The sequence below is a fragment of the Strongylocentrotus purpuratus genome, unplaced genomic scaffold (genome assembly GCF_000002235.5).
Source record: "Strongylocentrotus purpuratus isolate Spur 01 unplaced genomic scaffold, Spur_5.0 spur5_scaffold_21, whole genome shotgun sequence".
NCBI classification, from domain to species: domain Eukaryota; kingdom Metazoa; phylum Echinodermata; class Echinoidea; order Camarodonta; family Strongylocentrotidae; genus Strongylocentrotus; species Strongylocentrotus purpuratus.
Window position 1 is genome coordinate 37788056 of NW_022145607.1, and position 27257 is coordinate 37815312.

The 27257-nt window shown below is 36.7% G+C and overlaps 1 protein-coding gene across 3 annotated transcripts in view; it reads right to left on the reverse strand.

The window, feature by feature from the left end:
* Positions 1-528: 528 nt before the first annotated feature.
* The window catches only part of LOC105444772, a 33489-nt gene continuing 6760 nt past the window's right edge, over positions 529-27257 (reverse strand). For 2 of the 3 annotated variants that reach the window (XM_030994730.1, XM_030994727.1), the window contains 19 exons: positions 26276-26395; positions 25726-25845; positions 24257-24376; positions 22587-22700; positions 22040-22153; positions 21570-21686; positions 19544-19798; positions 12304-12413; positions 11521-11755; positions 10383-10496; positions 9692-9813; positions 8664-8810; positions 7589-7774; positions 6580-6945; positions 5928-6068; positions 4654-4778; positions 3328-3611; positions 2838-2904; positions 529-1906 (listed from right to left, as the gene is read on the reverse strand). In XM_030994730.1, the coding sequence (XP_030850590.1) occupies positions 1390-1906; positions 2838-2904; positions 3328-3611; positions 4654-4778; positions 5928-6068; positions 6580-6945; positions 7589-7774; positions 8664-8810; positions 9692-9813; positions 10383-10496; positions 11521-11755; positions 12304-12413; positions 19544-19798; positions 21570-21686; positions 22040-22153; positions 22587-22700; positions 24257-24376; positions 25726-25845; positions 26276-26395 (3374 nt within the window). In that variant the 3' untranslated portion in view covers positions 529-1389. The remainder of the gene's footprint in view (positions 1907-2837; positions 2905-3327; positions 3612-4653; positions 4779-5927; positions 6069-6579; positions 6946-7588; positions 7775-8663; positions 8811-9691; positions 9814-10382; positions 10497-11520; positions 11756-12303; positions 12414-19543; positions 19799-21569; positions 21687-22039; positions 22154-22586; positions 22701-24256; positions 24377-25725; positions 25846-26275; positions 26396-27257) is intronic. The other variant, XM_030994728.1, reaches the window with a different exon arrangement.

Below are 27257 nucleotides of genomic sequence, written 5' to 3' on the forward strand. Positions count from 1 at the left end.
ATTTTACCCAATTGTTGAAAAACCTATCTGGGTAAGTAAAAGTTAACACTAATTTCAAAGATATGCATAATAAGTATTCTGTATAAAGTATAACACGATAATGTAATGATCCACCACCATAACAAATCTGCATTAATAATCATGCGTATGAAACACACATTAAAGAAGACAACTAATGACAGAAAATGATATGAATATAAACATAAGATACATGTACATCTGAGTAAGCGAAAGTAAACACCTATCTTTAGGTTGACAGACATAACAGAAAATTAATGACAGAAATTTTCGAATGCAAATATTGTAGTTACATTTTGGGAAACAAAATAAGAATACCAGAAGATAGGAACCAAAGGGCTACTTATTCTAAACATCAACCACGTACACAAAGGCTTAGTATTTCATATTCAAAGATACCATGTCCCTTTTGCAGCCAACATCAAATTATGTAGAACTTTGCAGGAATTATGAATATGTCGTGGATTTCCTATCTGTGAAATGTAAACATTAGCAGTGTTCTAGTATTCAAATTATGCACGGAAACACGTTTACCTCTTCACTGTCAGACACTATTGAGTGACTAAATGACATCTTTTTTTCTTTGGCAATAACATACATCAAATGAGCTGTAACACGTACATCGTGAACATTTGTTTACATCAATAACCCACTACTTGTAATGGCCAAAATTAAACTGATTGAATCTTTGTGTAGCACAAAACGTACAACTTTTCGATTCAACAGGTAAAGGTCGTTATTTCCCTATTAAAAGCTATTTTCAAGCCCTTTCATTTTGAGGAAAGTTCTAAATTAGTATCATCTTTCAAATGTAGTGGAAATGTAACCTTTCCATTTTTTGGCCTGCGAATGGGACATAGTATCTTTAATGTTTGCAGCAGATGCGTGAGTGACCCTTTTCAGGTACAAGAAGTGCCCCTTTATACCATCTGATAAATGCACCTTCACCTCTTGTAATTGCCTCTTTTAAAATATGAGAGGCATCCCTTATATTTTGACAAGTGCCTCTTTTCCTTTGTATGCACTTGTTTCATTCTTAAAAGTGCCCCTTTCATATCCGATAAGTGCCCTTATTCAAATTTGAGAGGTATCCCCTTTATTTATTTAATAAGTGCCACTTTTCGTCTCCAATAAGTGCCACTTTTTGTCTCCGATAAGTGCCCTTTTTATTTTGACACGTGCCCCTTATCCTTTCTAAGTAGTGCAATTTCTCAGAAACTGAATGTAAAAAAAAAAAAAAAAAAAAAAAAAAAATAGTTCAAATTGCATTTAACTGTGCAAAGCAGAGTGGTAACTCAGAATTTTACAGATGAGTTGGCCTTTACTAAAATTGAATATAGTAAGGAAATGTGAGTTGTGCAGGAAAATGCATTACTCACATTTTTCAGAGACATTGTCATCGTTATCAGATTTGCTCAACACAGAATCGTTATACGGATTCTCTGTTCCTGTCACTGTCGTCTGTTTCATACTCATCAGACCTGCATCTGTCGTCAAGGGTAAATCCTGGAAACAGCATCCCAGGTGTTCCTGCAAGTGCGCACGGCTTTTCGGTTGTCGGAGAACGTAGAAAACAAAGATGAAGAATCCTTGGAGAGAGTTGAGTAGGATGAAGATCACGTGGACTGCGAGGTTGAGTTGTTCGATCACGGTGAAGTATCCAACGAGCCAGGTCAAACTAAGTAGGAGGAGGAAGCCCATCCCGTTTTTGAGACGGCGCATGATCTCGAGGCGGACTTCTGATTTCAACTCGCTAGCTTTCCCGCCATCCGAGTTGATGCGCACGAGACGACGCATAACGAGAGCAAAGATGATCACGTTATGAGCGAGAATGAAGGCCAGTGGGATGAGCAGACCGCCCACGAGAGGCCATTTCTGAAGAAAACAGCTGTACAATTGAAAAGGGAAATAATCATCCTAATAATCAGATAGACAATTGCTAAATCTAAAGTCTGGTAAGGTGCATGCACGCAAAGGGATGCAGATACATAAAGACATACGACAGATGTTCGTCTTGAAGATGGAAAGTAACCAAAATCAGATAATATCATTTTGGTTTATTCTGATGAGTGCAAGACGAACATATTTATTATATGCCTTTATTCTATGCTATACTCCTCTATATTAACAATCATATCTCAAGATTAAGAAAAATGTTATCATGTCTAATCGACGGTTGTTTATACTTACTAAACATTATCAAACTATTGAAAACTTTAAAAAAAAAAAATACAACTGACATGCATACACATACAACATCATGTTCATTGACAATTTTGGTTTGGACGATTGGCTCGATTTCCATGGATTTCCATGGAGTTGTAGTTTTTAGTAAAGTTTGGGTTTTATCTGAAAGATTTATTTTTTATGTCACCGCAGCAGCTGAGGGTTGTAAGCTTTATTTTTTGCAGAGCACTAAATTCTGCATATCAGGAAATGAAACCAGATGGTCATAAAAGGAATTATATGAAGACACATTCTCCAACAAAGAAGAATAATATAATTGATTATGAAAGTTTGTTGGATAGGATGAGAATTTCTTTGTTTTCATACATTTCAATAGTTGTAGTTTTTAGTCAAGTTTGGGTTTTATCTGAAAGATTTATTTTTTATGTCACCGCATCAGCTGAGGGTTGTAAGCTTTATTTTTTGCAGAGCACTAAATTTACTTTAAATCAAGTATATCCTGCATATCAGGAAATGAAACCAGATGGTCATAAAAGGAATTATATGAAGACACATTCTCCAACAAAGAAGGATAATATAATTGATTATGAAAGTTTGTTGGATAGGATGAGAATGACGTGGAGAGTACTTACTAGTCGGAGTTGAAGTAATTCTGTCTCGAGATAGCACCAGTTAGGAGCACTATCGCAGCAGGTAATCCTGTCAAACAAATACATTGAAATCACATGTTTAATTAATACTCTCTAAAAAAAAAAGAAGAACAGAAACAAGTACAAGAATGAGAAATGATTTTCCAGGAAGCAAAGAAATGCAAAGAGACCAGAGATGTTTAGGCCTACTGTGATACAAATTTAGCAATGTTTGACTCATTGATTGATTGACTGATTTCTGTTTCAATATCAACATGATAAAAAGTACAAAGTAATGAAATTGTAAAATAGACAAAATAGAATTGATGAAGAACTGAAAATGATAACATAACATCGATGACCTGAATGTATACATTGAGAAGGGAGGGACATGCTAAAGAAGCAATGTTTGTATGGTGCAAGTCCTTAAATCTTAGTTGCATGACAAAAGGCCTTGGGAATTATGGACAAACAAGTTATAACAGCAATTTACCCCATGCAATGATGGAGGCTTTCATCATGAAGAGTGGAATATCCGAGTCCATGGCACGGATAACCATTAGGAACATGTTTATCCCTTCAACGCCCATCCATGACATCGATGAGAGCGTGGTAAAGTGGAGGCCGGCGGCGATGACTCCACACAGACCTGGACTGACCTCGGATTCTCCAGGATATCGGTCGAGTGCTGTCATGATTATGAAGAAGACGTACAGGAGGAGGAGCGTGATGCAGAGACACATTAAGATCCGGATGTGCTGCAAGCAACGAAGTTTCCTGGGGCAAAGAGAAACAGAGTCAAGGAACTTCGTAAGAACAAATTAAAATATTTCAGAGTGGAGTAGGTGAGTTGACTATGCTAACCTACTAAGTACATTGCAATTGCTGGTAAAAGTTGACAAGAGAAGCATCACTTTTCGTAGATACTACTCCTATAATAAGCATCTGTACTCTTTAAAATGATAGTTTAGACCTTTATTAAGCTTTTAACTATACAAACGTTCAAACAAACATTAAGAAGGAATACCAACAAATAATTACACAAGACCTACATGTAGCTAACTAAGATCCATAACAACTTAAAGCATAATACATCTTGAGTATTTGATACAAGAAAAATCAGATTAGTTAAAGTGGGTGTAAAGAGAGTAATATTACTGCTGTGATAAACCAAAGCTTGGTTAAACGCTAGACTGACTTAACTAGGGAGACCATTATAGTCTCCCTAAGGGTTGAGAGCTTGTGTTGATATAAGAAGGGTAGGAACATGGAAGATTAAAGGCAATCCAACCTTTGTATAGGTCATTAGAACGAAAGCAGATAAATTAGAGAAACAGAATAGCAAAGTTTGAAATATATTAGACCAATGAAAAGAGAGTAATGAAATATGAGACTACTACATTGATCTATTTGAATGTGATGTAGTCAGGGTCGTTTGTTGTAAACAAAAATATCATCATTTTCTGTATTCTATCTTAGGGCACTACTCAAGATACATAAAGGATAGCATATTATAAAAGGTCCTTTTACAAGAAAAGACCCTCCTTGATCCATACATTTTGGAATGAAAAATGATATCTTAGTTATTTTGTGTTTAGAAACAATTGGGGAAAGTTGTCTGGCACTCTGATTCAGTCAATATGAAGTGCCTATATAGTGATTGCAACCTTTGAATTTTTTTTGATTTTTTTTTGTTGTTTTGTTGGGGGGGGGGGGGAGTTCCTTTTTGGTTAACATTTGTCACCAGCCTACTTCTCTGATACTTCTGCTTTCTTAAAGAGTTAAAGTCTGTTGAAGTTGGATTTCCTCAGAGTCTTACCTATCAGTGATGTAGACAGCCAGGGTCACCAGGAGGCCTACAATAGAGAAAGAACATCCTATGTAGCTGAGAATCCTAAACACTTGTTCTACTCTCTCTGATTGTCTGGGGATGCCACTCATGTCCTGGTGAGAAACAGAAAGCAACAAATTGTAAAAATGGAATAAGCCAAATTGGAGATAGATTTATATAGTTATTTTAAATATCTTTATGATTTATCTGCAGACTTTGACAATTTCATTTTCTCAAGAATAATCAACAGTACATAATATTAACACCCGACAATGTGCCAGTCACAATCTAATCATTAGTCGATATCATACAGAACATTATAAGAATGTAAACATTATAAGAATGTAAACGTTATTACACCCCATATGAGATCACACATATCCATTTTCCCTTCATATTTAAAATCATACCGTCGGTGGGGTGACAAAATCTCAAAAATCATGAATTTTCAGGAGAGCGAAAAAACTTTCCTGTCTCAACAAATTTAGTGCTGTGACATCGTCCTTTCATTTTAAAACTGGAATATTTATACAATTTTTAATGTCATTGTTGAAATACAGTAAAATAATTGTTTTTATATTTGAAAGTGAGTTACAAGGTTTTTGCGTCTATGTACATTGAGATACAAGTTTTTAGTTTGTATTCAAATTGAGATACGAGTTCTTACTTTCAACTCTGAATGAGTTACGAGGTTTTGGTTGAATAAGTTACGAGGATTTGAATACACTAACTTCGGTACTGTTAGGCCGTGTGTGAGTTACGAGGAAAAGGAATTATGTATCTTATGTTACGAGGTTTTGTCAGTGCAGTTTCAAAGGGGGTTAAAGTTACGAGGTTTAGTTTAAGGGTGTTTGTGTGGAATTTGTGAAAAACCAAGAAGGAGGCGTTCCATGGATTTATCAGGTGGTGTCGTAGGCCATTAGGTACAAAATTATGCAAAAAAATCAAAATCTCAAAAAATTGAGATACAAGGATTTGTCACCCCACCGACGATATGAGCTATCCTTGACCAATTCGTGAAAGAGCATTCTTTTGTGTAGGATATTATATGTAATAAACAAGTGGATTCAATCATCAAAAATAATTGAATCGCTATTTGGGGGTAGTTGGTTACAGTTCATAGGAATTGACCCCTAATATGACTCCTTAAAAATAAGGATTTTCACTCTCCTGCATTAGGAGAGCGTGGACGCATATATGGAAGTTGCTTTGTCGTAATCCAAATAGGTGTTATTATTATTATTATTATTTCATGTTCTTACCATTAGGACTGCAAAGTTAGTAAGATGATTGCACTGGCATTCGGTATGTGTCTTGGAAGTGTTTGTCATATCACAGCCATCGCTTGACCAAGCATTAGTGGAATATTCCCAATACACACACTGCGGATTCATTCCAGTTTGCTGAAAGTATATAACATTGTTTTGAGGGAAAAGACGGGTAATTCCTTTGAGTCTACAAATTAAGACGGGTTTTACACGTGAGTTCTCTTTTCATTTCTGTATTCGATGATTTACAGAACATTATTCCATGTCATTGATGAATATGATTCAGGATTTTTACTTGAACATTAAAGAAATGTTATCTTTTGCAAAATGTATTATTTTTTGTTAATCTTGCATGGAATATGAATACAAATCAATCAATCAAAACATTTTTTATTCATGTTGATGTCCCCAATTTGTGCATTTTAGAATAATCACTGCCAAATTAAGTCACGGAGGTGCACATTTTGCCCTCTTGAAAATAACACTTTCACTCGTGTATCATGAAATATATTGTGCATGAATAAATAATGAATACATATCCAATATTCGTCTCAGTGGGTTTTACAGTTATGTACAAATGACTTGAAATCCACCCATTAAGCAGGTAGAATCTACAAACTAGCTCATGAAGTGATTTATATCTTACCTGTTTGTGTGCCAGTGTTATGGTGACCGGAGCATTCAGAGGTGTGGTTTCACTCGTACCGAGGCTTGCTCCGATGATATTAGTATTGACCGTGATATTACGACGCCCATCATTGCTTCCCACTTGACCGTCCATTACAAACAATGCATCGTCACGGTACACAGTAAACGCTATATTCCCCCTGGTGCCTTCATCAATGGTCTCTGGTCCCATGACGATGGCTGCTTGGACAGCACCACCTAGGTTACCCTTGCCAAGATTGTTGGTGGATACCTGGACGTCACTTTCATCAAAGGATTGGCTGTCATCGCCGATGATGGAGAAGACAATCCCATCGCGGACACCGTCAGACTCAGAGTTGATTACCTAAAGAAATACATTGTTAGATTAAAGGCTTGGTCAAATATGGCACAGTAACCTGCTGCAAAAAAACCCCAGTGTAAATGAATAGGACAGCGCACAACAAAGGACTTGCACATGTTCACTGAGATCTGTGTTATATGATATGGGAGTCGAACCCTCAACTCTTGGACCGAGAGTAGTGGATAAACCACCAAACCATATGACACTTCCACATGGTGGGCGAAGTGTTGGAGCAAACCGGAACCTATAGAGGTGTTGTAGTTAAGTGGTTTAAGAACTTGACAGGAGATGCAAACGTCGTAGGTTCGATCCCTGACACATGCAGCACTAATTCTATATTAAGCACTATAAAGAGTACCATATTGCTAACGTCAAGTCATATTCCCTTGTCCTCTGGGTTACTGGTTCTAAACAACAGAGCCTGCACATGACGTTCGCTGCAAAATCATTTAACGGCCTAGAGCAGGGCAAATTCAGTGTTTGGGGCTGGTGTATAACAATTTTGTGCTAAACAGGGGTGTGGTGATTCACCACACCCCTGTTTAGCACACAATTGTTTAGAACAAGCAACCTTAACAATTGAGCCAGTATGAAGTCACACATCGGTAGTGTATTCAAATCCAGATGTGTTTGTTTATCATCATACCTGTACCACAAGGTTTGATGCCACGTACTGCAAGGTCTGGCTAAAAGGCAAATTGATGGCTAGAAGGATTTCCTCCAACGCCTCGGTGGCTCTGCTTACAGCACCATTCATGATCTCAGCCTCCATGATCAAGCCTTTGTCTAACGTGGCCAGGATGCTTAAGATGTCAACGACTAAGGCAACATTCTAGTATAAAACAACAAAAACAAAAACGATAATGATGGTGATAATAGGCCCTATTAATGATAATGATAATGATGATGATGATATATGACAATGATAATCATAATGATGATATTAATGATAATCATAAAAATAATCATGATATAAATAATAATATTAATAATAATGTGCTGCATAAAGATTCAATTAGTTTAATTTCGGCCATTACAAGTAGTGGGTTATTGATGTTGACAAATGCTCATGCCTTTACAGCTCATTTTACATATGTTATTACCATGCAAAGAAAAAAATGATGTCAGTCCGTCACTCAATAGTGTCTGACAGTGAAGTCTAGAAGGTAAACGGGTTTCATTGCATAATTTGAATGCTAGGACACTGCTAATGTTTAAATTTCACAGATTCATAATTCCTGCAAAGTTCTACAGAATTTGATGTTGGCTGCAAAAGGGACATAATATCTTTATTAGCACTTCACTGTATATAAATATATTATTAATATTACAAAAATACCAAGAGGGATACAAATAATGAAATTCAGTAATTTTTTCAATTGGGTGATCTTTCATCAAATCAATGAATACTTAGAGGTGTGGTGGTCGAGTGGATACCTCGCCGGACTGTCGATCACAAGGTCCGCTGTTCGAGTCCCGCCACAGCACTAATGTCCTTTGGCAAGACGTTCATGTACATTTGCCACACTCAACCCAAGTGATGTAAATGGGTACCTGGCAGGAATTTATTCCTTGAAATGCCAGCGCGCCGTAATGGCAGCCGTGCTAATGCCAGGGTAATAATCAGGAGCACCAGGAGTGTCAAGTCTGACTGACATGAGTGCTATACAAGAACCCACTATTATTATTTATTATTATTATTGTTCAATCGATCAAATTACCTCTTGCGTTGGTTGAGAAATTGACCCTATCTGGTGAAGGATGTCAAATGCAGCATTGACAACGGCAGAACTAATATTTGTGTCTTGGGAGATCACAGTCAACACTGACAGGATGTCCTGGGTGTTTCTTTCAGCAGTCATCGGATTCTATCAACAAAATCAACAGGTTTAAATGACTGGTTATCAAATTTTATTCTAGAGTAAATACAAATATTTTCCTCAATCAAGTTTAATTTGATATGACTTTTAACAAATCAGCCTATATGTGAAGGAAATTTAAGCACAAACAAATTCAAACAGAAGACGGAGGCGAACAAACAACAAATAACATGTCTATTTGTATTTATCCTGCAAATATGTTGGATCGTACAGAGCAGCAAAAGAATGGGGAGAAGAATCGTAAAAGAGATAATATATCGATGGAGATCTTGACTAGTAACAACCAAGAGGCATTCACCAAATTCACCAGTCTAGCCAAAAGGCTAGACTGCATGTTTAGATTTACGATAAAACCAAGTAAATGTATAAAATATTTTAATATGTAGGCGAAAGCAAAGAGAAGAGGAAGAAAGTTGTATGGTAGTGTCATTGTCATTAACCGTGTCCTTCACGAGATATGTATAAAAAATCCCTACAGAAAGAAGAAAAGAAAAAAGGTAGATTCTGACGAAATCAATAGGTACTCTGCCATGCTGCAGATCACCTAATAATAATGATTAACACATGCAATACTACTATTATCACTATTAATTACCAAAATAATAATATTATTACTAAAAAGTAAGAGACTATTACAAACTAGATGTTTTTTTTCTTCTAGAATAGATTAGTCAAATTTATCTTTTATTTAACTTCCAATCTTAAGTTTGTTTATTGTGTGGATAAATATAATTTTCAAGCATTTTAGGGTTAAGAACATTCCACAGTAAGATTCATGTGCACCTTAGATGCACAGGGCCAGCTGATCATGTATTTACTTTGCACAATACCAGGAACTCTATAACAGACTAGAATAAGATCAAGTTTACCTCTCGTAAGTAGATTAAGAGTTGGTCAGCTGTTTTATTGCCACCGCAGTTGTCTGACGGTACCCATGCACAAGGAGAGATGTAATCACCGTAGCAGACGGCTCGTGCTAATGACTCTCCATCTTAATATATATGCAAAAACCAAAGTTCAGAATAAATATAATATCGGTCTCTTATAACCAAGGCATATTGTGTGGAGATGTTGGGGGTATAGTGGTTTGTTCTTTTGAATCTCAATATCAGGGTTGAGGGTTCGAATCAGAGTTCGACACTAATGTCCTTTTGCAAGATGTATATCAATAATTGCTACCCTCCACCCAGGTGTAAATGGGTGCCTGGCAGTTCCTGGGGTGATACTGGTTGCAGGGCCCCCAGGAAGGACCACACGATGCTGACAAAGTTTCTTGGGGTAAAAATATTGTTATTATTATCATTATTATTATCAATATTTTCTTCTTCATGTTCCTCTTTGTTCTTATCACTGTTATAAATACTATTGCTATCATTATTATTATTGCTAATCCTACTACTGCTGTTGTATTATGATTATCATGTTTTATCAAAGAACTTTCCAGTTGGTAATAATCTTGACATTCATGAGTTTGCTTTCTCATGTAAAGTTAACTATCTAAAGTTTAAAGAAAAAAATATTCCTTTAACTAGAATATACAAAATATTTGTTTTATTGTACCATTGACGGTGAACCATGGACATTCTCCACTCGATTCACTCCAAGAATGAAGGTCTCCTGACAAAAACTGGACAGTACCATACGGAGATGACCAAGAGGTGTTTGGACATAGAACTAAGAGAGAGAGAGAGAGAGAGAGAATTTGTATTTCATAATCTGTCATTGCAGTTCTTGAACATTTTAAGAAGTAATGTAATATGATGTAAATTGCTCTTGGTTTCCTTTTGAAAGTCTGTGTTAAGTCTGCTGCACACCAGACGATCCTACTGCCATAATATTTTTAAAGAAAACACGTTTACCTTAGATATGGAGAGTTAAACACACATCATCTTCCTGACCTGTGTTTTCAATAATGAATCCTAATCACTGAAATTTTAATGTCTTTTTGCCTTGTAGTTGGCAGAAAAGCATTTTCGGCCTCAGATTGCAAATAACTCCTTGACTCAATTTTAACAAAACTTGCCATCAGTGACAAATGACAGTTTGTTTTATAAGCTAGTGAAATCCTTGCTTCTGATTGGTTATCAGCAGATTTTTCACTAATTTTTGTCATTTTTCATTGAAAAAAGGCTTTGTGAAACAGATCCCTGGTCCAACGGTGTTGCAAACCGGGCTTTCCCTCTAATTTGCAATTTTTCTTTAATTCATCTGATTCAGAATGACGATCACTAAGACTTTACACAATCCAATATTCATACCAAGTGCAATAGCACACAGTTCCGAAATCGGATTGTAGTTAGATCGTTTAGTATTTACTTGGCATCAACCCATAGCAGGACACCATTTTTAGTCTATCAAAATGTTTAGTCTACTTCCAAGGCAGTACGTTGTGCAGTTCCTCAATGAGAGTGAATCAAATGTTACTATTAAATCATTATAGTTTATAAATTGGTAACACATATTGAGATATAAAATCACTATTAGTATGTACAACTTGGCAATTTTTTTGTTAAATTTTGCAATTGTCTTTCATATAGGTTGATCTAAAAAAAAAAAAAAAATCTCCAAACTATAAAGGAGTGGAAAACGAGATTCATTCTTGCCAATTTGAAGAGGATTAGCTGATTAATACAGAAAATTAAGAAATAAGAAAATTACTGAACTCCTATAAAAATGATTTCAACTGAGCAATATTCACCTGTACTTAGTACCAGAAGGAGGGAAGGGTCAACGTAACCATCAGAAACTTCCTCCACGTGAAATAATCCGCTCCACAGCAGGTCCATTGCTTCTTGTGTAGTCATGCTACAGTCGGCTATGTAAGCTCTCATATCAACCAACACACCGTCATCTGGTAGAAGTTGATTCACGTGAATGTAAATAGTGCAAGTGGTGTCACTCTCGGTTTCAAGCGCCTCAAACACCGCTTCAAACTAGATATCAAATGATGCCAACAATATCATGGATGTTTAATCTAGTCTTGTATTTTTACGTAAGATAAATGTAAATTACCTAGCAACTGTCTTTCATAGGTTTTGGTTGTATCTTACAAACACTAAAAAGAAAAAAGTAGCAAAATGAATTTTGTTTGTTTCATGTTTTTTGCCCAATGTTTATGAAATACACATGATATCATTATACAATGGTTATTAATTGCAGCGATATCGGAATTCAAAAGTTAGAAAACAACAAGATGTATCACTGATTATTTGGTAATTCCATTTATAAAATGCATGAGATTCATATCTCTGTGAGCGACGCAAATTTCCACATCAAATTCATATTAGACAATTGAATGAATGAAACAATAAATATGCCAATGAAAGAAACAGGTGAAGATAATTGTTTTCTGAGTTTTTTCTTACTGCAAAAATAACCAAGGATTTACCCTAGCTCAGACAAACTGGGAACAGTGAAAGAGAATGTATATCATTCTAATTCAAAGATATTGCAAACAACTTAAAAATTACCATCCTCTTACCTTTTCTTTAATAGCACGCACAAGGGACTTGTAATCTGAAGATTCTTGATCAGCATAAATTGACGTGAAATTTTCTACAAGCTTGAACTTCAGATGAAAAATAGACATATCTGTATTTTAAAAAATACAAAAAAAAACAATCATACTTACTATTTAAAACATATGTTTCACAAAAGTTATTACACCATTTTCACTTGAAACATATTTTGAGAAATGAATTTAAATTCCCATTAGCCTAAATTCAATATATTTCCCCCTAAAGTAGTGTTGCAGATGGAATATTGCCATGATCCAATGTTGCATACTTTCAGTAGATATGTGTTGTTCGATATACATATAGACGTGGTATTGACCAGTGGATACGTCACCGGACTGTGGATCACTTGGTTCGCGGTTCTAGTCCCTCCTCGGCACTAATGTCCATTAATTTACATTAGCCACTCTTCACCAAAGTGTATTGGTAATCAATGGTAGGAATTTATTCCTTGAATAACATTGTAAAATAGCTCTAGTATTTTATGCATCGTGATTGGTCAAAACGCATCACATGACATGCAATTTTTTTGTGCAGTTCGTACAGGAGTGCAAAAAAATGCCCAACGAAAAGTAACTTTGTACGCTCCATTCCAGCGTATGGCGGGAGAAACATCTTGCATAAATTTTTAAAGAGTTGCATCCATGGAAATGTTTGCGGAGTTGTAGCTGAAATTGCGAGTTGCTCAAGTTCTGAACGTGAGGCCAGGGGGCGTTTCACAAAACTTGTCATCAGTGACAAATGACAGTTTTTGTTATAAGCTACTAAAATCCTTGCTTCTGATTGGTTATCAGCAGATTCGTTACTATTATTTGTCTGCGGTACGTTTGTATAGCAGACAAATGTTGTTTGTATCGTTAATGAATGCATAGTATGTTGGATCTGGGGCCATGCCCCGATGGAATGTAATTTGCATAGGCAGCTCGTACAGGTGTCCGAGCTATTTCTGCCACGGAGACCAGGGCGTGGCATCAATTAGTATGTAATTGAATCATTCTAACTTGATCTTTCGACGGAACAACTTTTATTTGCGATAAAAGTGCGTTGTGTCATGTTATGTTAAGACATGGCTGTTTTTGAATAAGGTTTTCCAGAGTTTTTATGCTCATTGAGTTTTATCTCTGGTTTTTTATCCTGGACCATGAATGGTCCGGTTTCCAGTGAAGGAAACGAGAAGAAATGTTTGTGAAACATTCATACTAAATAAACGGCCGGCTCCCAGTAGTCGTTGTCAGGCTATTCCACAATAATTGCAGTGTATTGTGTTATTTGTTGGTATTGGGAGGCGAGAGGGATGACAGACGAAATAATATGTGAGATTATAGGACAGACTGATTTTTGTCATTTGTCATTGAGAGAAGGCTTTGTGAAACGAGTCCCAGGTCTGTAACATTCATATAGAGACCAGCACTACATACCTGCCAACCTTCACAAATAATATGGATTATTCTGATTTTCAGGATTTCTAGGACCTGAAAATCCAAAATATTCTGTTTTTTTTCAAAATTTCGAGTTTTATTTTGTTGTTGTTGTTGTTGTTGCTTAAGCCAACTTAAGTTTGTTTTATCATGTGCCCCGATTTGATAGTTCACGTATTGTGTGCATTGAATGGCTGCATGATCGGGCAGCAAATTTGTATTCGCTTTTTGGTACAGGTTTACGGCGTATTGCAGGTACACTGCCGCTGCAAGTGCAATTTCTTACATACCGTAAGAAGGCATACCGAGCTAAAAATTCCTAATTCCTATTTTAAAATGTTGGCAGGTACATGTATGGCATTATATAGTTCAAGAAACTGTGGTTTTAAGCCTTTATACAGCGATGTTCCTGGTCCATCTTTGCAGCCTCAACTCAAGCCATTATCGGAATCAGCTCATCGCAAATTCATCAAAGCATCCACAAACATTTACATGGATGCAACGTTGACATTTGTAAATTTTTGCATCAAACTCCACTGTAGTAAATGCATTCAAACTCCACTGTAAATTTGTTTTTGTTTACTTTTGCCTTGGACTTAGGCCTAATATAATAGGATGGATTTAATGAAGGAATTTCAGCTTGCGGAATATGGAATCCCAGCTTTAGTCCAGGCTAGAGAGCAAGGAACCTTGTTTTGTTATATATACAATGTTTTTTGATGGTTTCTTGTCAAATCGAGGGTGCTGATTCCAAATCTGATGAGTGCCAGACGCGAAACCTTGAGCATTTCTCGTAAACGGCGAAAATTCAAAATGGCCGCCAAAATGGCCGCCAAATCATGAAAAGGCTTATTGTTTGGCCATTTAACAGGTTATTTTATGTTTTCTTGTCAATTTGAGGGTGCTGAATCCAAATCCGATGAGTGCCAGATGCGAAACCTCATGCATTTCCCGTAAATGGCGAAAATTCAAAATGGCCGCCAAAATGGCCGCCAAATCATGAAAAGGCTTATTCTTTTCAAATGTTTGGCCATTTAACAGGTTATTTTATGTTTTCTTGTCAATTTGAGGGTGCTGAATCCAAATCCGATGAGTGCCAGATGCGAAACCTTATGCATTTCTCGTAAACGGCGAAAATTTAAAATGGCCCCCAAAATGGCCGCCAAATCATGAAAAGGCTTATTCTTTGCGAATGTTTGGCCTTTTAACAGATTTTAACAGACGCGAAACCTTGAGCATTTCTCGTAAACGGCAAAAATTCAAAATGGCTGCCAAAATGGCCGCCAAATCATGAAAAGGCTTATTCTTTGCAAATGTTTGACCATTTAACAGGTTATTTTATGATTTCTTGTCAATATGAGGGTGCTGAATCCAAATCCGATGAGTGCCAGACGCGAAACCTTGAGCATTTTTCACAAAATGCGAAAATTCAATTTGGCCGCTTTGCTAGAGTTCAAAAACTTTTGTCTGATGGGAAGAGATTCCCACAGAATTTCAGGGTGCTTCGATTTGTCATTGAGGAAATATTGAGATATGTACTGGAAGACCACCACTTCACTGACTTCGACGAGTTGTTTGAAATAGCCAGCAGTCAAGGCAGTCAAACTACTAAATTGTGGATGAACTGTCTTGTAACACCCATGATCATCTATAGGGATTTTGTTAGAACTGGAAGGGAGGGTGACTGGTCTCTCCATCTGCAAACTGTCAAGGAAATATTGCTCTATTTCTTCGCTTCAGGGCATACAAATTTTGCACGCTATGGGCTGTATTATCTCCTTTCCATGCAAAGTCTAGCTTCCACCAGCATTACTCAAGCAGTTCTCAGATAGAGAACATGACTTGTGATGCACCATCTGGTCCGATATGTACATTGAAACGGCGTACATGCGCTATGGAAAGGGACCTTCCTCTTTGAATGACTCTACCCTTGCTCTCTGGGTTTTGTCTTTCAGCCTCTTTGGACAACTGAAGAATGACTTGGAAGCCATGCAAGAAGGGGAAGATCAGAAAGTTGTCACTTGTCACCGTAAGGAGAGAGTACATGTACGTCTCAACAGAATCAAATCAGATGTGGCTGACAGAAAGATAATTTGTGAGGCGCTATCGACTTGTTTAGATGCATTTAACAGTGAGAAGCACCCTCCTTCAAGCCTGGTGAACATCTACACTGGAAAGGTTGTGGATGATTCAGCAGTAAATGCCGATGATCCAATCAAGATTGGATCTGATCAGATGAATGAGAACGAAAGAAAGTTGCTGAAGGGGTTCCATGGCACAATTAAGAAGAAAGTGAAAGGAATGGCAAAGGCTTCTGATATATGTCGTCAAGAGGTGAGGTATCTACAGTTGCCAATACAGGGATGATCTACGACCAAGTTATAGAGATCATGGCTACATCAAGGGAAGCAATTTTAACCAAAACCTTCTTCTATTGAATTGGCTCCCTATCCACCCGCACTGTTCGACAAGAATGGTGATGCACGTTCCACAAGTAAGTCTGCCTTGAATTCAAGGAGCAAAGTTGAGGTAGTCAACAGAATGCACAGGTGCCAGATGTTATATCAGGCTTGATGGATGTGCTCTTCTTTGGATTGTTCCGTGTCCCGCTTCTCCTGCAAAGGTGTGTACTTTTGTAGATGTTGCTGTAGCAACATTCATGAATATGCAGACAGATGACCAGTTATTCATGTGGTTTTAGACAGATATATAAGTTTAGCATCAAGTCCGTTTTTAACGAACAGCACGTGCTAAAGGTTGCAGCCGTGTAAAATAGCTGAAGAGTGAGTATCCTCTGCCAAAATAGAACGTCATCCTAAATGTTTTTGCAAACAAGCAACAATTAAGTCATCAAGGTGATCGTAGATCAGTTGTGTTCCATGCAATTAGCACAAGAGGGCAAACGACTGATCGTAACTGGACCCGATCCGCATCCAATAATTATTATTGTTGGGGCACTTGAAGATGAAGCAGATGTAATAATGGCCTACCACGTGATAAAGGAGGCTGAGAATGGTCACTCACCTATCAAAGTTGTGTGCGATGATACAGATTTTCTGTTCATTCTGGCACACCATCTACATTTTCAAACTAATGGCATACCACACACAACAAAGGTGGTAATGGAATCAACATCTCACACTCGAGCAGTCATAGGTATTAATGAGGTTATCAAGAAACACAAGAAAATCATGCCCTACCTACTTTGAGCCCATACATTAGGTATAAGTGACACCGTTTCCTGTTTAATACAGAGTAGGACAGGGTTCTGTACTGAAGAATTTGGAGCCATAGCTATCCTGATTCTCTATACCCCTTAGGAATACTGAAACCCTTCTCAATGAAGTAATATAATCCTGCTTGACATACGGGGCATCCATGTAAGGAGAAGAACCAAATGATTCTCTTGACACAATGTGAAGGATCATTTTCGCAAGGAAGGCTGGTGGCAAGCGCCTATAGCCCCTTTCAAATTGATGAGTCTTCCACCAACTATGGCCTTTTTTTGGCCAGATTACGAGCGTGCCTATTATCAAGTTACGTTGTGTGTGGCTGCATGCTGGCAAGCCAGTACCCCCAGCCCTATACCAGCCTAGAATAAGACCCATTGAAGAATGGATGGAGGAAGAAGTCTACGATTCAACCTGTATATTTTGAAAATGATCAGCCAGTCGCACCGGAATAGTCCTCAACATTAAGTGTGGGTGTAGGAGCAACTGCAGAACAGCCAAGTGCATCTGCAAGAAATCTTCACTGGCATGCTCGGAATTCTGCCGCTGTATAAAGGGCGATGTCCATTGCCAAAATCCAATGAATAAGGCATCAGAAGAGAGTGACAGTGACATTAGCGGTTGTGAAGACTAGTGCGATTTGACATTGTTCGGTGCTGTTATTAAAGAGGTGTTAAGACTTAAAACTTAAAAGACTTCAATAATGGTAAATGATTGTCTATAATATTCATGTTTTCATTATTTTATTCATATATAACCTTCCCATTGCACAACGTATACTTTGTTGTTTTCTAGCTAGCCTGTTGAGTTCACTGTAACGGTATCCACTGCGAAAATGCAGGTGTTAGAGCAGCACAACTTATTGGACCACGCGGATAGATACAATTTGCTGTTATTATCACTCGCGTATTCCAGTATACTGTAGTTGAAGCACTGGATTTCTGTCTTTAGCTAAATCAAAATTGTTGACCCTTGAATAATAAACCATCCGATGCTCATGGTAAAGCTACCCATATTAAAACTAACATTGGGAATCAATAGCATTGCATCTAAACTTATGTGAGTAACATCTAGATAAAGCACACACTCGGTATACAGTTGGCATACATCATTGCACATGTTGGGTTTTTCGGCCATTTTCATTATAATTGGACAGGAGAAAATCAACCTAAGAAAGGAAAGTTTATTTGTTTGCAGCTATATGAGCTTACGGTGAACAATTTGTACACTATGATGATAAGAATTCAAAAACTGCGTAATAATAAGTGGTGTAGTGAGATTCACATTTGGTGCATATGGCAATCTTTGTTTTTGGAATCGGCGCCCTCAAATTGCCCCAAAACATCAAGCAACATGATAAATGTCCTTAGAATAAACGTTTTCATGATTTGACGGCCATTTTGAATTTTCGCCGTTTAGGAGAAATGCTCAAGGTTACGCGTCTGGCACTCATCGGATTTGGATTCAGCACCCTCAAATTGACAAGAAAACATAAAATAACCTGTTAAATGGCCAAACATTTGCCAAGAATAAGCCTTTTCATGATTTGGCGGCCATTTTGAATTTTCACCGTTTACGAGAAATGCTCAAGGTTTCGCATCTGGCACTCATCGGATTTGGATTCAGCACCCTCAAATTGACAAGAAAACATATAATAACCTGTTAAATGGCCAAACATTTGCAAAGAATAAGCCTTTTCATGATTTGGCGGCCATTTTGAATTTTCGCCGTTTACGAGAAATGCTCAAGGTTTCGCATCTGGCACTCATCGGATTTGGATTCAGCACCCTCATATTGACAAGAAAACAAAATATCCTGTTAAATGGCCAAAGAATAAGCCTTTTCATGATTTGGCGGCCATTTTGGCGGCCATTTTGAATTTTCGCCGTTTACGGGAAATGCTCAAGGTTACGCGTCTGGCACTCATCGGATTTGGAATCAGCACCCTCGAATTGACAAGAAACCATCAAAAAACATTGTATATATAAAAAAGCAAGGTTCGGGTCCTTTCCTATGGGGCTAGCCTGGACTACTTGCAAAATGTGGAATCCCATGGACTGTTGGATAAGTAGCAAGGTCTAATTATCTTTTTTCTAGAACTGACATAACTCTCGTAGGCCTAGACTCTTGCGTTAATCAAGTCTTTTGTTTGTTTTGATTTTAATGCCTACTGTATGAAACAAATAACGCACTTAACCCTGTTGTGCATAATGAAAATGCAGTGCACACTCGTTATCTTCAGATGGAGCACACTGTGAACTCGGCTCATGCACAGAAGTGGTACCAATCTAAAGAAACCTCGCTTGCTATGCATTTACACCAACGCATGCTGGGTCGTGAGTTATTTGTATACTACTACTTTGTAGGTACATAAAGTATCCCCTTGGTTGGATACACAATACCCTGCACTACAATCACATATTTTCAATAGATAGTCCCAGGTAAAAATCTTTTGTCATTAGGGTAATAGCATTTGGTGCAGGTCTCCTACGAGGGTATTCGAAGATAAAGATGTACTTGTCTTGTCTTCCCAAAAAATAAATGAATGAAATAATAACCTCTGATTCTTAGCAGTGCTTGGTTGCTTTCAGTACGAGGTCCATTTTCTGTGATACCGACACAGCTATAGTACGCCTGATCAGGGGGGCTCATCTCATCAATGACATAGTTAGATATATCACGGGTGTCAGGCACCTTTTTCCCATCTCTCCACCAGTCAAAGTGCTGAACATTTTGGAACTCACAGTTTAATACTACCATCTCTGATATACGTACAGTTTTATTTCTAGGATGAGTGGTAACGGTCGACACACCTAGTAAGGATGAAGAAAGAAATTTCATTACCATTAATCACGACATTTTTCTTTATACAAATCTAACGATGACTTTAGTGAGTTGTTCCAACAAACCAACAAACTGCGTTTTTGTTACTAGAAATTAGTTCAAATGCTTTTTTGGGGCACTATTTAGCTGTAACCACATTCACATGTTCCCAATTAATGATCTAAGTATTTAAGCATTATCTCAACAAATTTGTAATCAGTATGTTGCTTGCAATCATGTGTGTATGCTCAAACACAATTCTAATTCCTATTACAGATCTAAAAAATAACATATAGATTATTGTTTTAAGATTATTATATTTTTCCAAGATTGTCTAGTAGAATAATGAATCAATCGTCTCAAAAGTTTATAAAAAAACTAATTGATAACTATTTGTTATTTTGTCAATGCTGATTACCTTTTTCATGCACTCTCTCATTGTAAAATTATGACACTTTAGAAATAATGAATAAACAATTTGTTTTGCTCTCCTATCTAAAAAATCGGAGACAGAAGATCGTAGTTAACTATGCTGTTTCCAAGTCTTTTCCTCTCTCCCAGGGTATTCCTCAGGGATCGGTCATTGGTCCTTTGGCGTTTGTACTGTACACTGGCCCTCTATCGCAAGTCATCAATGCCCATCAATACCATGTACGCAAATGACACGCAGTTGTACGCTGTCATCAGACCCGAGGAACATGACGTCGGACTTCAAAAGATACAGCAGTGTATAGCAGATGTTAAGGAATGGTCACTACAGAACAATCTTCAACTCAATGACTCTAAGACTGAGGTCATCCATGTATTCTCCAGGTTCAGAGGTGCTCGGATTCTCCCTGTACTGCAGATTGGCGATGGAACGTCTATCGCATGTGTTCAGGCCTCTCGTGATCTCGGTGTTATTCTTGATAAGAATCTCACCATGGCTGACCACATACGTTCGAAGTCTCGAGCAGCAGCTTTTGGAATCTCCAGATTCTTTTAAATCCTCCCTTAAGACATTCCTTTTTAATTCTCCCTGTTAATCCTTCCTGTTAGTCTGTAGCTTTAATGTGTTTTGCACGTTAGATGTAATGTAATTGCCTTAATTTGAATTTGTAATGTTTCGCCCTAAAATTAATTGTATTCTATTGTATCTATATGTATTGACTAGATGTATCTGTGCTTATGTATGTATTTTGAATTAATTTTAGGTTGATTAGTATATATTAATTATAGTTATTGAATGTATTATTATCTAAGTACAACTTTGTAAAGCGCTTAGAAACATTGTAATAAGCGCTATATAAATATAATATATTATTATTATTATACTCAAAGAAAACAAATTTTGCTGTTAGATATTGGAACATGAATAAATTGATCCATAGCCTAGGCATGACACAAAGTCATAACAACAATTATTCTATGTAAGTGGTGGTTTTGACTTAAAAACCTGTTCTGATATACAGTCAAACCTGTCTATAGTGACCGCCCAAGGGAAACAAAAAGAGTGGTCTTTGTAGACATGTGGTGTTTGTAGACAGGTTCCTTTAGTACATGTTTCAATGAGAAACTGTTTTCAAGGGGGGAAAATGTGGTCTTTGTAGACAGGTGGTCACTATTAAAAGCGGGTTTGACTGTAGTTGATACAAATGGACCCACAATTGCCCCAACAAATCCTGCAGATATTTCAATAACAGAAAAGAGATGTTTGAAATCTGATATGATTTGTATTTGGCAAACAGGCATTATTTAGTTTAGAACATATGGAGCTCATACCATCTTGTGTTTGGTCAATGTTGCATGTTGTTCCCGCGTAGAGCGATGTGCACGCACACTGTTGTTCTGCTGGTATGCAGGTACCTCCATTGAGACAAGGATTCAACGCACAGTAGCCTATTGAGAAAAATACATTGGTTCAGTGGTAGAGCAGTGATCTCTAATTGACTCCAAACAAGAAGGTCCTTGGTTCGAAGCCAAGTGAATGGCTTTCGCCCTTTGATAGAGCAATAATCCTAAATTACCAAGTCCCTTGGACATAATAAGTCTCTTCTAAGATAGCACTTGTACAAACGACTCCCAAATATCCATATTCTTATTCCAATTCCAGTTTGCAATAGGTTACCTCCATCATTATCCAAGACAATCCTTCTAGTGCTTATCATTTGATAGCCAGAAACGAAAGCAATGAAATTATTGTTCTAGACGTAGCTTACGCCAAACTGTCACTCAAAGTCTGCAAAACTTACCACTCTGACAATAGGTGCCAAACCATCCCTCAGTGCAATTACAGGTGAACGAGTTTAGGTGATCAATGCATGTTCCTTCATTCAAACACGGGCCGGAATAACATTCGTCAATATCTATTTGAGAAATGGGATTTTAACAAAATTACTTGAGGTACTTATTAATTTCTTTATTTTATTTATTTCTTTATTTTCCATCCAGTATCTACTCCAATGGATTAACCACATTTCACAGTCAGATGTAATATGCCCTTTACAGTAAGTAATATTATGTTACTTGTTTATATCGTGACCAGTGTCTATGTATAACTAGTGATGCAGAATAAAACATTGGCAGACAATTTGACTCACAAATCAAAGAGTGATGTCTCTTGGTATTGAGTAGATATAAGAACAAAAAGTTATATATGTGTTTGTATTTATATATATGGACTATCGGGCGTATTTCTACATCAAATTACTCTTCTTTATGTATTCTTCACTGCATGTTCCTTATTACAGAATAAATGAATACACAAACACACAAATGATCAAAACAAACAAACAATACCTGTTTCACAGGTATGGCCCTCCCATCCTGGAGGGCAATCACAAGAGAAGGCGTTCAGGAGGTTGTTACACTCTGCACCGTTTAGGCATTGGTTTGAAGAACATTCATCAACATCTGTGAAGTAATTCAATCAAGTACATGTAAACTATTTTGATGACTTTCATTTATTTGCACTGATTTTTACAAGATATTCATTTCACAAAACTGTCATCTGTAGGCCTACAAGTTCGCTGATATTTCTTTAAAACGCGCCTAACAAAATAAACACACGTTTGTAGCAGTTTTGTGAAACAACGCCAAGATAGCCGATGGCTGGGCACATCCCCAACTCCTCTTAGATGTTACCTTTAAGGTAAAAACAACAAAGGGTGGTTTACCTTGTTTAACCCTATGTTAACTGGGGGGAGGGGGGGTCAATTTGACCCCCCCTCTCCCCTGTAGGAATTTTGCGACAACTCCGAAACCGCGGCAGATATACAATTTTCCTTTCATGACTTTTTCCTTTCGAGTCTTACGCATTTTTTTTAACGTTTTTTTTTTTTAATCGAACGTATAGTTACAAAGTCACATGACCTTTTGTGTTTGCATGTCAGCCCGAAAATCGCCTATTTTGTGATTTGTGTACAAAACATATGGAACTATCATCTTTCCTAAAAAGAGATAAAACATTGGTTATTTAGTCTTGTTTAAAAAGTTTAGGTGTTTGTTTTGGGGTCAAAATAGTTGAATTGTAGTTATAAATGAAATAAAATACATACCTGTAAGTTAAAAAAACAATGAAATACATAAGAAATTATCAAAAAAATAGATAACATAAGGAATAACCCGGCTCTTCCAATTTTTTTGTGTTGTATTATTATTCCAAATGGTCTAACAAATATATGTAGTGAAAAAGAATGCTTAAATATGAATAATGTCTGATTTATGGGCAAAAATGTGAATTTTATGACCTTATTTGAATAAATTACCATACATATGCAAATGAGTAAATTTTTCAAAAAATGAAATTACCATAGTATTCTATACACTTCACTTGACATATTTGCAAATTTCCGCGGCGATCGGTAGTGAAACAACCAAGATATTAGGGGGGGGGGGGGTCAAATTGACCGGTAAAAACCCCAGTAAAAACCCAGTCTGAAATAGCCCAGTTAAAATAGGGTAAGGTTATTGCTTAAGCCGAAAAGTGAACTACAACATGATGTTGCTGGTACCTACTGATGTAGTGACACTGCAATTTACAATTTGGTTGTATAAAAATGATAAACATATGTCTTGGCACAAAAACTTTCAGAATCGTATCATCGTATCATCAGAAGAGAGAGAAGAAGTGAAAGAGAAAGAAGGAAACTAGGGCAAAACAAAGAAAACTAAAGAAAAACATATAAAAGGAAAAGAATGAGAGTAATTAGTAGATGGATTGAGGTAAAGATAGAAAGTCAGAACCATAAGTGCGGAAGAAAGGCAAGAAAGAGAAAGAGAGAGAAAGAATAATATAGATTAAGAAGAGAGAGAAAGAGAGAATAAAGATAAATCAAGAAAAACGAAGAGAAAGAAAGTACTTGGAAGATATAAAAGTGGTTAACTATATGTTACACCATGTGCACTGGGCCAAAGAAACACAGGACCAATTTGCTGTAGGACTAACAATCATGATGCTAAGATCTTACCACGGCACGAAACTCCATCTAAGTCAAGATAGTATCCTGGGTTACAGGAACACACAAAGCTACCCGGTGAGTTGGTGCAAGTATGGTTACATGGAGCTCCTTCTTGACACTCGTCTGAGTCTGTATAGACAATTTTTAGATGGTTAGAAAACAATAGCGGCAGCAGCAACAACAACATAACTCACCAGAGAAACAGCAGCAGTAACAATAACAGCAACAACAGGAAAATGCCAGTAGCAACAATAACGACAAGAACAAAAAAACAAAAGAAGTGGAACGAGTGATATTATGTTTAAACCTATATGAGGGGCAGTTCCTATTTCGATCAAGTCTGACACAATAGAAAATGGTGCCTGTACCATACCTGCCAACCCTTCTGAATAATCCGGAATATTCTGATTTTCTGGATTTTTATGACCTGAAAATTCTGAATATTCTGATTTTTCAAAATTATGATTTTTTTTTTTTTTTTTTTTGGGGGGGGGGGAGTGCTAAGGCCAAATTAAGCTTGTTTTATCATGTGCTGCAATTTGAGAGTTCATGTATTGCGTACGTTAAATGGTTGCATGATTGAGCAGTGAATTTGTATTCGCTTTTTGGTACAGTTTTACCGCGTATTGCCAGTTACACTGCCACTGCGAGTGCGATTTCTTATTTTTGAAGGCATACCGTGCTAAAAATTCCTAATTCTTATTTTCAAATGTTGGCAGACATGCTGTACCCCCTTGATCCTTTAGATCTGCCCTTTGCTTTTTGTTTGCCTAGCCTATGTCTGAATTTAGTGGTGTATCTAATCAGGGAGGGGGTGAAATAGGGTGGCATATGCTTCTGCCTCTGGTTTCAAGTCAATGGAAATATTATAATACAATTGAAGAAAAAAAAATCATCAGCATTGTATTTCAAACATATGATATTCAAGATTATCACTTATTTCTATTTTTGTAATAGTTTGTTTTCATCACGGAACACTTTTAAAGTACATGTTTATAACCTGATATGCCACACAGGTTAATTAGGCTAAATGGTTTATGTTGTTAAGGTGAATTTCTTAAAGACATTGTTTAACAATGTTAAATCTGAGATGCACGGCCCTACCTGTTATCAGTGTCTGTGATATGGTGTAATATTGAAGCCTTAAAAAAGTTGCGCTTCAAAATGATCAAGAAGTGCCTCTAAAAAGTAAAAAATCTTTGAGTGACTGGTTTTACCATAATTGTTTTACCCAATAGACTGTAGTGATATGAAAACCGTTAGGAAAACGCAAAATTTTAATTTCAAATTCCAATCATAAATATCTTCATAATCAGACATGCTTGTAAAAGTCACAGGGTTCCTGACTGACCTACAGGTTTATAATTATCATTGCAGCATGAGCTTAATCCAGAATTTTGTTTCAGAATCTGAGACAGAGTTGCCCAATCCCTTTAATACTTCTGTTACGGCTGTAGCTCCATCTGGACAAAACTTACCAAGTTCACAATTTATGCCCTGCCATCCTGAATTACAGAGACAATCATAGGCGTTCTCCAGGTTGATACAAGTCCAGGTTCGATCTTCATAACATGGTGACGATGCACATTCATCTATATCTAGAGATATAATGAGAAATAAGAGAATAATGGTTGCGTTTTATGTAGATTATGATTATCATGTGACAAAACATCAAGCAATCATACATACATTAATTCTTAATGATGTATTTGTAGCAGTAGAAGTAGTAGCAGAAGCAAAACATGTAATAGGTGATAATAATGATACTACTACTCCTACTACTATTACTACTACTACTGCCACGTCTACTATTACTACTACTAATGATAATATGTCAATAATAATAATAATAATCATGATAAAATAAAAACAATATTAATAATAGTAATGTCCTAGTAATGATATATATACAATGTCTCATGGAACTCTAGAGAATAGAAATTATATATAGGCATGAATTTAGTTATTACTAACTAATCAAGAAAAGGGTTAACACTAGCATTCCATAATCAATTGTATTAGGCTCACCTATACATGTAAATCCATTAACATGCAAAGAATAGCCCGGGTAACATGAGCATAAATAAGCACCGATGGTGTTGTTACAGATGTGAGTACAGTCATCAGTAAACAGGCATTCGTTGATATCTAGTAGTCAAACATGAAAGAAAAACATGCCATGCAGGTTAGAAGTTAAACTAGATGGAACTTAAAAAATGATGCCTCTGGCATGGAGCGACTTTACAAAACAAAACAGAAGCAAGTCTTTGAAATTCAAGTTTGATTGTAATCCATTAATAGGTTCTCAGAATCGTGATTACAAGCTATTTTTTAATATACATTTATGACGCTTATATCTTTAACATCATGACTCTAGCATGTAGTCAGTCCATTGACTCTGCAAGAGATATACATGTCCTGAGTTTGATAGTAATACATCCATTTTTACGGTGCCACTTCATGATTTTTTCCCTTCTAGTCTTGCGCATCTTTTGATACCAAGTTTTCGCACACCAGGTCAACAGTCTGGGTGTTATGTAACATTTGAAAATTTGATTTAAAAAAAAACTTCCATATATATAACATACATAATTATTACATGCACCTTTTATTTTGCAGTTTTTTTAATGAATACAAATTCAAAGCAGTCAAGTCTCTGTTATGACTATACAGTGTACATAAACAAGGAATTTCTGATTCATGCCCCTATATACACTAAGGCTAGAATATCCCTTATGACAGGTAACCTGTAATTGTTCTTATTGATCAGTTATTGCTCAATCATGGATGACTATAAGCACTGACCATGAAAAGAAAATACATTGCCTTTGCTTGGGTTTACTATGGGTATCTTTAGTTACTTTCATCATGCGTATGTGAATGCATTTAGTGTCAATGACGACCATATCTGATTATTGGCAATATGTTAATAGTCCTACTAAAGCTTAGATCAGATGACATGAGTTGGTAACGTTACCAAATAGGTCTAGCTTGGACTTGTCCTGTACAT